Genomic DNA, 13,401 nt, shown 5'->3' with positions numbered 1-13,401 from the left:
GTGGCTTCGTAAGAAGCATTTCAAGGTCCTGGAGTGGCCTAGACAGTCTCCAGATCTCAACCCCATAGAAAATCTTTGGAGGGAGTTGAAAGTCCGTGTTGCCCAGCGACAGCCCCAAAACATCACTGCTCTAGAGGAGATCTGCATGGAGGAATGGGCCAAAATACCAGCAACAGTGTGTGAAAACCTTGTGAAGACTTACAGAAAACGTTTGACCTGTGTCATTGCCAACAAAGGGTATATAACAAAGTATTGAGAAACTTTTGTTATTGACCAAATACTTATTTTCCACCATAATTTGCAAATAAATTCATTACAAATCCTACAATGTGATTTTCTGGATTTTCTTTTCTCAATTTGTCTGTCATAGTTGATGTGTACCTATGATGAAAATTACAGGCCTCTCTCATCTTTTTAAGTGGGAGAACTTGCACAATTGGCGGCTGACTAAATACTTTTTCTCCCCCACTGTATATCTGTATATATGGAACTTGCTTCCATTCAGCCACAAGAGTGTTAGTGAGGTCGGGCACTGATGTTGGGCGATTAGGCCTGGCTCGCAGTCGGCGTTCCAATTCATCCCAAAGCTGTTCAATGGGGTTGAGATCAGGGCTCTGTGCAGGCCAGTCAGGTGCTTAAATTTTTGTCATTTAGCAGACGCTCTTATCCAGAGCAACTTACAGTTAGTGAGTGCATACATTTTTTTTTCTCATACTGGCCCCCCGTGGGAATCAAACCCACAACCCTGGTGTTGCAAGCACCATGCTCTACCAACTGAGCTACACGGTGCTTCCACACCGATCATGACAAACCATTTCTGTATGGACCTCGCTTTGTGCATGGGGCATTGTCATGCTGCAACAGGAAAGGGCCTTCCCCAAACTGTTGCCACAAAGTTGGAAACACAGAATCGTCTAGAATGTCATTGTATGCTGTAGCGTTAAGATTTCCCTTCACTGGAACTAAGGGGCCTAGCCCAAACCATGAAAAACAGCCCCAAACCATTATTCCTCCTCCACCTAACTTTACAGTTGGCGCTATGCATTTGGGCAGGTAGCGTTCTCCTGGCATCCGCCAAACCCAGATTCATCTGTTGGACTGCCAGATGGTCAAGCCTAAGATCACTCCAGAGAACGCGTTTCCACTGTTTAAGAGTCCAATGGCGGCGAGCTTTACACCACTCCAGCCGACACTTGGCATTGCGCATGGTGATCTTAGGCTTGTGTGCGGCTGCTCGGCCATGGAAACCCATTTCATGAAGCTCCCGACTAACAGTTCTTGTGCTGATGTTGCTTCCAGAGGCAGTTTGGAACTCACGGGCCCCGTGTAACTCAATTGGTAGAGCATGGCGCTCGCAACGCCAGGGTTGTGGGTTTGATTCCCACGGGGGGCCAGTATGAAAAATGTATGCACTAACTGTAAGTCGCTCTGGATAAGAGCGTCTCCTAAATTACTAAAAATGTTTTTTTTTATGTAGTGAGTGGTGCAACCGAGGACAGACAATTTTTACGTGCTACGCGCTTCAGCACTCGGCGGTCCTGTTCTGTGAGCTTGTGTGGCCTATCACTTTGCGGCTGAGCCGTTGTTGCTCCTAGACATTTCCACTTCACAATAACAGCACTTACAGTTGACTGGGGCAGCTCTAGCAGGCCAGAGATTTAACGAACTGACTTGTTGGAAAGGTGGCGTCCTATGACGGTCACTGAGCTCTTCAGTACGAGCCATTCTACTGCCAATGTTTGTTTATGGAGATTGCATGGCTGTGTGCTCGATTTTATACACCTGTCAGCAACGGGTGTGGCTGAAATAGCCGAATCCACTAATTTGAAGGGGTGTCCAAATACGTTTGGGCATGTAGTATAGCTTAAAGGCCCACATAGAGCATTCAACACCCTGTGTCATGCCTATGAAGCCTTTGTTGCCATGTAAGCAGGATAAAGAGAGACTGTGTATAAAACGGACAGAACAGTTTAGTCTAGGGTGTATGATAACTTTGACCCAAGGCTGAATCTAGTGTAGTCTAATGCCTGTTCGGTTGGTGTTGGTGTGCCACTGTGCTCTGGGTGTACAGACAGAGGAGGGAGAGAGGAAGGGGAATACTCACATTGGCCTTGCATCATGAGGTTCCCCAGGACATCTCCTCATGATCTCTACAGTGCTTTATCCATCTACTAGCAAAAAATAAATGTCAACGCTAGCAATACCTGAGTTGAAAGAGAAACGTTTGAGAAAGGGGTGTGAAAGGAGTGAGAGACTGAACAAATGAACAGTATAATGATGTGTACATATTGAATATAGATGATTAGTGTTCATGTTGGAGCTGTGGTAGACAAAATAATTAAAATAGGAAAAGGTTTTGGCACTGCAACAGAAACCTTGACGCTTTGATCTCTGTTTGTGTGACATTAATAATACCAGCAGTTGGGCTCTGCTTCCTGCATTTTAAATATGGTTTAGATAAAACATTGCAGAGATATTCTCACATGAAAAACCAGCTGTCTTGTTCATTAAATTGTGATGAACCTGGAGTCTCCCAGATGGACATTCAATATTCCAGCCAGTGCTTCCAGCAACATTTACATTACATTTGACATTTTAGTCATTTAGCAGACGCTCTTATCCAGAGCGACTTGCAATTAGTGAATTCATCTTAAGATAGCTAGGTGAGACAACAACACATCACAATCGTATCAAGTACATTTTCCCTCAACAAAGCATTTATCAGCAAAGTTAGTAGGAAATAACAGACATTTTTAGTTTTCCCCGCTCTCTCTCCTGCTTTCTCTCTGCCTTTCTCTCGCTTCTCTCTTAAAGCTCAAGGCTATTGATTTAGTCTAGTACTAGTCCTGTCAGTCTGAGTGGGTCGGTGGTGCTGGCTGGACTGCCTCAAAATGTCCAGTGAGCCCCGTTCACTCTAACCCAACCTCCTCTCTCTCCCTCTACCCCCATACAGGTTCAGACCACCACCATGTGCATCTCTGTCAGTCTGAGTGGGTCGGTGGTGCTGGGCTGTCTCTTCGCTCCCAAGGTCCACATCATCCTATTCCAGCCCCAGAAGAACGTGACCACGCTGAGAGTGGCTGCCAACCGTTTCGGGGCCACGGTCAAATCAGCATCGGCATCTGCCCCCAGCTCTAGCTACTCTAAAGGTAGTGTCTCTATCACTGGTAAATGGGATTTTGTTTTTTGTAAACAACCATTAACATTTATTTTTGTCATCACATATAAATCGTACATCAACTAAATGTTTCAGTCGTTTTTGGTGAGCCATCAACTGAAACATACTGTAGATCTACTGCTATTTATGATTTCATTATATTGATATTTGTTCTGCACTGTTGACGGAGCTCGCAAGTAAGCATTTTGCTGCATCGTTTATACCTGTTTTAAACACTGTGTGACGAGTATGTTGTGTTTGGCCAATCTAAAAGTAGAACACTACAAAATTCTGCCAAAAACAGACCCCTTGGTTCAATTTTTGTTTGCTTTAATCAATGTGAAAAACTAGGTGATACGTACACTTTATAACTAGTCTGTTAATTTGGTATTTTAATGAAAAAATGTTACCCTCTATTCTCATTATTTTCCAGCATCAGCCTCGACCTGTGTGCCAACAACGGTAACAACAGTCTGTAACGGTCGTGAGGTAGTGGACTCCACTACGTCCTCTTTGTGAAGAAGGTTGAGCTGCTTGTATCATTCCTCTGTCCTGAGAACATCACAAGCCACAGTTGCATACGAAATCATCCCCTCTCATACAACAAGGCTGCTGTCATATCTCAAGTCCCATTTACAGTAGAGACAAGTAGAGGCTGTCTATTCGAACAGAGGGAGGCCAGGATGCTCTTAACTGTGAAAGCTAAATTATGTGACTATACTTAGCAGTATTACGTAATGTAGGATTGTAAAGCATTTTTGTATAGATTTAACAGTACGTGATTGATTTTGCTTGGTTTCGAGATAGACTCGTCGTTGAATGCACTGCTGTATGCCTTGCTGTCAGTACAGAGAATCAGTCTTATGAATGAGGTGGTTCATGTGAAGCGATCATGGAGTCGTAACAAAAGGTTGTTCTTATCTTGTCCTTACAGTGCTGTTAATACGATATCAAAATGTTATTTTTCTCTTCGACTAGAGTATTATTAATATAAAACACTTATTGAAATCATTTCGCCCCTTGTTTTTAAACTACATTTGAATGACATGAGATTAACCATAGTGAAAGTGATGATTAAAAACTAGGCTACTATACAGTATAAAGGACAATGTTTTAATGTAGACTTTGGTGAACCAGTTTGTGCTTTCTTGTAATTTATGTAAATAAATTGTGTTATTTTTTAATTATTAAAACATAAAATGCCAGTGTGTATTTTGTTCACAGAAGTCTCGAGGCAGTTTTGGTGGTAGCTCGACAGGATGTATTAAAGCAATCATTGCCGATGGGTATATGTACATCAAGCATTCCAGGAAGAAGCAGTCTACCCTAGTGTTTCTCAACCTCATTTGTGCCAGGGACTGGCAAGCTCGGGTCCTTCCTCCTTTGGGGACTGCTTCAATTACAACTAGCAATGGACTAAATCAGTGTTATTAGCTAACCATCTCAGTGAACATCATCCCAGCCCAGGAACCTAGAGAAACACTGCACCCAATCTGTTTGAAATTACTATTGGATGTAACATCTACACGGCTACATATTCTCTCTCACAGTTGTTTCTGAGACAGCAGCAATGACTGTAGAAGAGCAGCTTGTCTTAGTCACCTCAAATCTAATCTCCTTTCCTTAAAATGCCACAGGTGTATCACCACTCTGGAACGACCATCAATACTGAGTAAAACAACAGTGATTATCAGTCAGCACAGTCTGTATATTCCAATGGCTAAAGGATGCAGCATCAGCCTACACACAGAGCAGTACTCTCTACCAGAAACCTGTCTTAGTCTTACCCATCTCATCTCTGACAGTGTGAATGTGTTTACCCAGAAACCAGCAATGAACTGAGACTGGCTTTTCTAATCTCTTCAGAGATCTCCTTTAAATACTACCACAGGATGTGTTTCACCACTTTGGAGCGACAAACATCACTGATTATTAACACCATCATCGCCTATAAAAATCGAGTGTCGTTTTTAAGACCTATGGTCGGAGTGGTGGCTATTGGCTACATGGCAGCCAAACTTAGGTTTCATTTTAGGAGTTTCAGATGTTTAGTGACGCAAAAGCTGTTAAAAGCATTTCATTTTCAAATAGCCAAATCTCAGGGGATTCCTCGATCAACAGGCCACAAGCTGTGTAGCTGACAGCTAGACATGCGCCAAGGGCCGTTCCCGAATTAGGAATTTGTGCCTTTCCTGCACACTTCAGTATTCTACCTTATTCAGTCGCGTAACGCACTCTGCAGGACTGGCGAATTTGCGCGCTCTAAATACATTTCATTCAACCGCTGAAAACCCTCCCACTTTGTGAGTTTTCATTCAATGGGTTTGTTAGTACATTTATCTTAACCCATCCCTTTAAATATGGTGCACTTTTTAGTTTTAGTTTGACAGACTAGAAAATATCGAGAGAATGGGTTCAGAATATTAGCGATCAATGAAAGAAAGACTTTTAAAAATATATGCTTATTCGTCTTCATTTCAGCTCCAACTGGTAGATTTTAAAAAAAATACTCTGATGTACAATATTTAGGTCTAGGAAAGTATTTATGAATAATTAAAAACAGGTTTGGAGAGCCTTTACGCATGAAAGAAAGATGTGGTTTGATTCATTCTGAAAATTGCCACATTCAGAAGATTAGTGGTCATATAATTATATTAGGGAGAATAGTGTACAATAGTAGGCTATACCCTCGTCGATTGCCTGCACTAACCATGGAACTGTGTGATGACACGGCCAAGTACTGCGCTATGTGTCAGTTTCAAACTGTTATGGCTTGGTCTGCGCTCCACTCCATAACGATTTAATTAGCCTACATTTCTTTATATATTATCAACTGTTACTAATGATCCTCAACAACAATCACACGGCTGCGTTTACAGAGTAAGCAAATGAAGGTAAACGAAACAATGTAATTAAATGGCATAGTTATAATATAGTCTTTACAAACTGAACGGAAATAACAGTAAATTGGCAGTTGAATATGTGTGGATATTAGGGCTACTGATGGTCGATACTGATAGTGGCTAATATTTAACATGATATAAATAGTAAATAGAGAACGTCGGGGTAGCCTATAATTAAGACATTCGACAGTGCCCATCCCTGCAAGTTAAGGCCGTACAATTTAAATGCTACATAATACTGTGGGAAAGTTGATATGCTTCAGTTTGCTGCCATATGACTGGTTTCACGTCTCCAGCGATATTGTAAACTATATCTAAATCGAGTGTCATTTATATTTACAATTCCCTTATCCAAACATACTCATTTACCTAGCTCTTATCAACGGCTGTTATCCAGTTGTAAATTACAGTGCATGGACAATGGTGTTATTTCTATCGGAAAAAAATAAGTAAATGCTTTTTCCACTTGAAACAGGCAGGTTCGTGAGACCTTATCCATGGTTTCATCATGGGTAAAGGTGGTGGAATTATCAGAATATGGCATATCTGAATTAGGTTCCATTTAAGCATGCTTAACTCTGGCCGGAATCCAGGCCCAACTGCACACAGAGATGAGATGCAGGCAGAGCACAAAACCTTTTCTATTCCTCAACTGAGTTTTTATTGTATTTTTTAAAAGTCGTTTCTCTCTTTCTCCCCCCCCCCCCCTGTTTACTGTAGTTAACTGATAGGTAATACAAATAGCATTTGTGTAAAGAATTTAATTTACAAAATCTAAATAAATGTTCATACACAGGCTAAGGCATACATAGATCAGCTACACCCATTCTCGTCTCCATTCTGGACCTCTTCCTGCTCTGGCTGTTGTCTTTTCAGAGGAATAATATAGAGTCCGTTCTTCGCTTCCTTCAGTCTCCACCACCGACCAAGCCTGACAATAAAGACTTTATTAACAAAAACAAAGATAATTGACAAAACAGATAATGCATGAATAAAGTTAAGAGTAAAATGATGTAGTATATAAGGATGTGTCCGAGTTAAAAATAATGTAAGTCATTTGCGTAGATCTTCCCATTGGTTAATTCTGATACTTCCCAAGTGGGAAACTCGGGATCATCTGTCTACAATGACTTAGCAAGTCTGACATTTCAGAGTTCCAACTAGCACGTGAACACAGTATAAGAAGCCATTTAATATTGTAATAAGAAAAACAGGGAAGGATTTATTTCCATCACTGCCACAAGAAGTCGAGGGGGTCTTAGGATTTGGGAGTGAAATAAGTGCCACCTTGTGGGCACCTGTCCTCATTGCAACTACTTCCATACAGAACACTGAAAACAGGCTTGTTTAACTCAAAGGTTAGGCACAGAGTATATGATCAATATAGTGAGGCTTTTGATCAATCAATCATTCAGCCAGTCAGTCAATGAGTGTATAATGCTAGTAAGTACGCTCTGGGCTGTATCTCTGTATGACAGGTAAGTAGCTGGGTACATACCTGTGCTCCTGTCCCACTCCTGCCACCAGGAACTTTCCAGAGCTGGAGAACTTCAGACTGTTGACAAAACCAGTCTACAAGAGAGAGGAGACAGAATGCTTTAGTGAGAAGACAGATGTTTTAATGCAGAACACTCGTACTAGTCAATTTCTCATACACATAGGCCTATACAAGCATTTCGCTACACCCACTATAACATCTGCTAAATATGTGTATGTGACCAATTACATTTTATTTGATACAAATAGGCTCAATGCTTAATGTTTGAATGACATCCAATGGTGTTTACCACATTGTCATGCTACACAATGATTGAATGCAACGCATTTAAGGTCCTAAGCGATAGAATAACCGCGATCGATAAAAGACAGTACAGACAGTACTGTGCAGCTGTCTTCATCGACGTGGCCAAGGCTTTTGACTGTCAATCACCGCATTCTTATTGGCAGACTAAATAGCCTTGGTTTCTCAAATGACTGCCTCACCAACTACTTCTCAGATAGAGTTCAATGTGTCAAATCGGAGGGCCTGTTGTCTGGACCTATGGCAGTCTATGGGGGTGCCACAGGGTTCAATTATTGGGCCGACTCTATTCTCTGTGTATATCAATGATGTCGCTCTTGCTGCTGGTGACTCTCAGATCCACCTCTACGCAGACAACACCATTTTGTATACATCTGGCCCTTCATTGGACACTGTTAACAAACCTCCAAACGAGCGTCAATGCCATACAACACTACTTCCGTGGCGTCCAACTCCAACTGCTCTTAAACGCATGCTCTTCAATCGAACGCTGCTTGCACCCGCCCGACTAGAATCACTACTCTCGGCGGGTCTGACTTAGAATATGTGGACAACTACAAATACCTAGGTGTCTGGTTAGACCGTAAACTCTCCTTCCAGACTCACATTAAGCATCTCCAATCCAAAGTTAAATCTAGAACCGGTTTCCTATTTCACAACAAAGCCTCCTTCACTCATGCTGCTAAACATGCCCTCGTAAAACTGACTATCCTACCGATCCTTGACTTCGGCGATGTAATTTACAAAATAGCTTCCAACACTCTACTCAGCAAATTGGATGTAGTCTATCACAGTGCCATCCGTTTTGTCACCAAAGCCCCATATACTACCCACCATTGTGACCTGTACGCTCTCGTTGGCTGGCCCTCACTACATATTCGTCGCCAAACCCACTGGCTCCAGGTCACCTATAAATCACTTCTAGGCAAATCCCTGCCTTATCTTAGATCATTGGTCACCATAGCAACACACACTCATAGTATGCATTCCAGCAGGTATATCTCACTGGTCATCCCCAAAGCCAACACCTCCTTTGGCCGCCATTCCTTCCAATTCTCTGCTGCAAATGACTGGAACGAACTGCAAAAATCTCTGAAGCTGGAGACACTTATCTCCCTCACTATCTTTAAGCATCAGTTGTCAGAGCAGCTTACCGATCACTGCACCTGTACACAGCCCATCTGTAATTAGCCCACCCAACTACCTCATCCCCATATTGTTATTTATTTTGCTAATTTGCACCCCAGTATCTCTATTTGCACATCATCTTCTGCACATCTATCACTCCAGTGTTAATACTAAATTGTAATTATTTTGCACCATGGCCTATTTATTGCTTTACCTACATAAATTACTACATTTGCACACACTGTATATAGATTTTATATTGTGTTATTGACATTGTTTTGTTTATTCCATATGTAACTCTGTTGTTGTTTTTAAATCGCACTGCTTTGCTTTATCTTGGCCAGGTCAGAGTTGTAAATGAGAACTTGTTCTCAACTGGCTTACCTGGTTAAATAAAAAAGGAGAAATATATATATATATTTTTTAAATGGGTGACTGCAGGGGGGAGTCTGTAGCTCAGCTGGTAGAGCACGGCGCTTGTAACGCCAGGGTAGTGGGTTCGATCCCCGGGACCACCCATACACAAAAAAAAAAAGTATGCACGCATGACTGTAAGTCGCTTTGCATAAAAGCGTCTGCTAAATGGCATATTATTATTATTATTATTATTAGGTATGGAGCAGTGTAGCTGGGACTTGCTTACCACAGGGATGCTGAAGAGAGGCTCCAGGTGACGGAACCCCTGGCCACACTTCCATAGCTGCACCTTAGAGTTGTGTGAACCTACCAAGTGACAACAGTTGTTCAATTCCAGCATCAATTGGACAGGTAAATATTAGCAGTCAACTCCTAATACACTCCCCTCCATATTTATTTGGACAGTGAAGCTAAAAATTGGTACATTTGGCTCTATACTCCAACATTTTGGATTTGAGATCAAATGTTTGAGGTGACAGTACAGTATTTTAATACATATATATTTATCCGATTAGAAATGATAGCACTTTATGCATCTTGCCCCCCCATTTGAATAAGTTATTTTTCCATAAGTCTTTGGACAAAGTAGTCAAAAGTTTAGTATTTGCTCCCATATTGCTAGCACGTAATAACTTGTGACTCTACAAACTTGTTGGATGTTAGAGTAGAGCCGAATTTACACACTTTAGCTTCACCGTCCAACTAAATATGGAGGGGAGTGTATAGGACCAAGGATTGCGCACTAATATAGAGTATCACACTACAGATTTCCAGTACGCATTATAGCAAGGAGAGCTGGAAGTTTGGGGTTGATCATTACTAATAACTCACACACGGTGTGTATAGATGAGACAGTGTATAGCAAAGCTGGCGAAGAGGACGTTCACAGCCGAAGCTACGGTGTCAATAGTTCTGCAGAGCTGTGTGTGTGTATAGACGAGACAGAGCTGTGTGTGCATAGACGAGACAGAGCTGTGTGTGCATAGACGAGACAGAGCTGTGTGTGCATAGACGAGACAGAGCTGTGTGTGCATAGACGAGACAGAGCTGTGTGTGCATAGACGAGACAGAGCTGTGTGTGCATAGACGAGACAGAGCTGTGTGTGCATAGACGAGACAGAGCTGTGTGTGCATAGACGAGACAGAGCTGTGTGTGTGTGTATAGACGAGACAGAGCTGTGTGTGTGTGTGTATAGACGAGACAGAGCTGTGTGTGTATAGACGAGACAGAGCTGTGTGCAGACGAGTGTTATAAAGCTGCTGACTCTCACAGCCGGTGGTACCTGAGGCTACAGTGTCAGAGTTCTGCAGAGCTGCCACGGCTGCCACCCAGTAGGGCTGCTCCAGCCCCACGTCGCCATGCCGCCCATGGGCTGCCTTCACCGTGCTGAGGGGCTTCTTCTTGTTCACACTCCAGAGGGAGACGGAGCTGGGGTGAGGAAGAGAAATCGTTTTTGACTAATGAAAACATTTGTAAGACACCATACTGTGCCGTTTGGGGAGAAGTCACAAAGTGGTTACAGAACCTCTACAGGTGTGAAGTATGATGACACCTAGTGGAGTATAAATCCAAACACGTACCCATCATCAGCGCCTGTTATCATGTGTTCTTCATTAATGAGCTGGATACAGTCGATGGAGCCCCTGAGCGAGAGTGGGAGGAGCATTCCCAGTAGGTTAACACACATGGACAATAGACACTGTCTCGGACCAACAGACTCTATACAGTGTTGTCAGACTGACTAACACAGAGAAAGAGAGAGAAAGGAGTCCAGGAAGACTCACTCATGGCCATGGAACACTAGCTGGGACTCCTCAGCAATCTTCCACACCCTCACAGTGCGGTCCCTCCCCCCTGCAGTCACACAGCGCTCCCGACTCCCACTGTCCAGCCCCGTGATCACATCCTGGTGACCAAATCTAGGGAGACAAACACACGGTCAATAAAACACAAACAATTCTTATGCCAACCTGAAGAAACACACAGACATTACTAGTCAGCTACTCACAGGGTTTCCACATAGGCGTTTTCGTCCACGTTCCACACCTTGATGGAGCGGTCGTGAGAGGCACTGTACAGGTCATGGGTGCCCCTCCTGAAGGACAGGCCCTGTGGAGAACAGATGGCTCAGTTTGTGAGAGGGTGCGACAAAAATAATATGAATTTAAAAGAAATAACATTTTAAAGGAAGAAGAGCTTACCGACACAGGGCCTCTATGTCCTGTGAACTTGTACAGGTGTTTACATGTTGCTGCCTCCCAAATCATGATCAACTTATTAATGTCACCCGTTGCCAGGTACTTGCCGTCCGATGATATGGACATACACAGGACATGGGCTGTATGTCCAACATGGCGATCCTCTGTTCCTTTCCTCCCACCAGCTATTGTGTGCAGTCTCTTACCATTCTCTACATCCCCTGCAGTTACAGAAGAAAATGGGAGAATACATGAGTAAGCGCACTTTAACTGTGTTGCATTTTAGGTAGCATGACAGATTTTGTGCAGTCTATTTCAGTACAACATCAAACATATCTTTGATTATTTTGGAGAAGAAAGTAAACAAACAAATATAATGTTGACTCACATTTGATGATGGAGCAGTCTTTGGCAGCGGAGAAGACATGCTTGTCATCAGGAGAGATGACCAGACAGGTGACTGGCAGCTTGTGGCCTCGCAACATACGAATCTCTGATGTGTCTGGTGGCAGGAGCTGGAAACCATGACAACATAGGGGTTGTGTTTAGTAGGCACGAAACAGAAGTGGACAGAAATGGGTAGGTCCAATCAAAAACGTTTGTTTTCATTTTTCAATGTGCCCTACTCAATGACCACAGCTTTGGTGTTACACAACTCACTATGGGCCATAGAAAACTAATACTGTGTGGATACTGGATGGACATACACAGAGAGTGCTTTTATGGGAGACACCCAACACAGATACTCACATCTTTTGCAACCATCCGTTGAAGCTTTCCTTTCTGCTCAAGCTGAGGAAAACAGAACTTGGTCACTATAAGGTCAATACCATATTCATAAAAGGACTTGTGATGTATATTAGAGCTATAATCAGCATTACAATGTTGGAGCTAGTACACTTACCACTTCTTCTTGAAGTCTTCCAGCTATCAGGTCAGTCTCAAAAGACTCTTCCTCTGCCTTCTTTTCTTCTATTGATAAGACATGAAGACAGAACAGTGAAGCATCAGATTCCAAACAAGCACTTAAACACAACGTTTTATATAAAGCAATTTAGCACAGTTCAATTAATAGTTACAGTAGCTAGCTAACGTTACTCCCTTACCCTCATCCCTCAATTGGTCAAGGTAGAGCTTGGCTAATCGTAGTTTCTTTTCCTGTGGAGTCTCATCAAACTCTTCTTCGACATTGGCCCTCCTTTTTCTGTGCACTGCAGGGCTACATAACGATATTGTTTCAACTGATGTTTTGTCCACTCACACAGCTAAAAATTAATCAGTTTGCTCGCCAACTTAGATAGCTAACTGGTCAGCCAGCCAACTACAGTAAGTAAGCCTACCCTTCTGTTTCAGAGTCGCTGGAGATTTCTTCATTGTGCTTTGAATTGAGCTTCTTCTTGAGTTTGTTTCCCGTGTCTCCATCATTCTAAACCAACATCACAGATCAGAAGAAAGTTAAGATAGCTAGCATTGTAGTAGCTAGGTAGACAGCTAGCTACGTGTAGCTAGCTAACGTTAGCTACCTCCTTACCTTTCGTTTTGAACCGGATGAATTCTCGCTCTTTTTGAAAACCTTTGGAGGTCCTTTTTTCTTTATAAAGAAAGACATGATTCGATTCTATAGATTGTTGTAACAGTGCTTCAGAGTTAGTCAATCTTGGCACTAGTTAGCACAAATTTTGTCCACGCAAATCAACATTAGACCCACATGGGTTCTCTCTCTTCTTATTCAACCAAACTGGAATGGACACCACAGACCCATGCTTTTGAAATGAAGGTGTAGATTGGATAATATT

General features: G+C 42.5%; 2 protein-coding genes across 4 annotated transcripts in view; one reads left to right on the top strand and one right to left on the bottom strand.

The window, feature by feature from the left end:
• The window catches only part of LOC311133908 (metabotropic glutamate receptor 2-like), a gene marked incomplete at both ends in the record, with an annotated part of 64,330 nt that extends 60,654 nt beyond the window's left edge, over window positions 1-3,676 (top strand). The window contains 2 exons of one of the 3 annotated variants that reach the window (XM_084167521.1): window positions 2,954-3,149; window positions 3,597-3,676. In XM_084167521.1, coding sequence (XP_084023647.1) covers window positions 2,954-3,149; window positions 3,597-3,676 — 276 coding nt within the window. Of the gene's footprint in view, window positions 1-2,953; window positions 3,168-3,590 lie in introns of all 3 variants that reach the window. The other 2 variants (XM_084167520.1, XM_084167522.1) reach the window with 2 other exon arrangements.
• A 2,390-nt stretch (window positions 3,677-6,066) lies between these two features.
• On the bottom strand, window positions 6,067-13,377 carry LOC311133282 (U3 small nucleolar RNA-interacting protein 2-like). The gene is made up of 14 exons (XM_084166769.1): window positions 13,137-13,377; window positions 12,946-13,031; window positions 12,712-12,824; window positions 12,510-12,577; window positions 12,356-12,397; window positions 11,994-12,120; window positions 11,609-11,826; window positions 11,416-11,516; window positions 11,192-11,326; window positions 10,988-11,050; window positions 10,690-10,835; window positions 9,633-9,712; window positions 7,559-7,632; window positions 6,067-6,991 (listed from the first exon to the last, which is right to left on the bottom strand). Exons 1-14 carry the CDS (start codon window positions 13,212-13,214, stop codon window positions 6,874-6,876), a joined length of 1,449 nt encoding a protein of 482 aa, XP_084022895.1. The 5' UTR covers window positions 13,215-13,377; the 3' UTR covers window positions 6,067-6,873.
• Window positions 13,378-13,401: the final 24 nt, after the last annotated feature.

Source organism: Coregonus lavaretus (assembly GCF_964263955.1).
Source record: "Coregonus lavaretus genome assembly, chromosome: 8".
Lineage (NCBI taxonomy): Eukaryota > Metazoa > Chordata > Actinopteri > Salmoniformes > Salmonidae > Coregonus > Coregonus lavaretus.
This window is presented reverse-complemented; position numbering and strand designations above follow the sequence as displayed.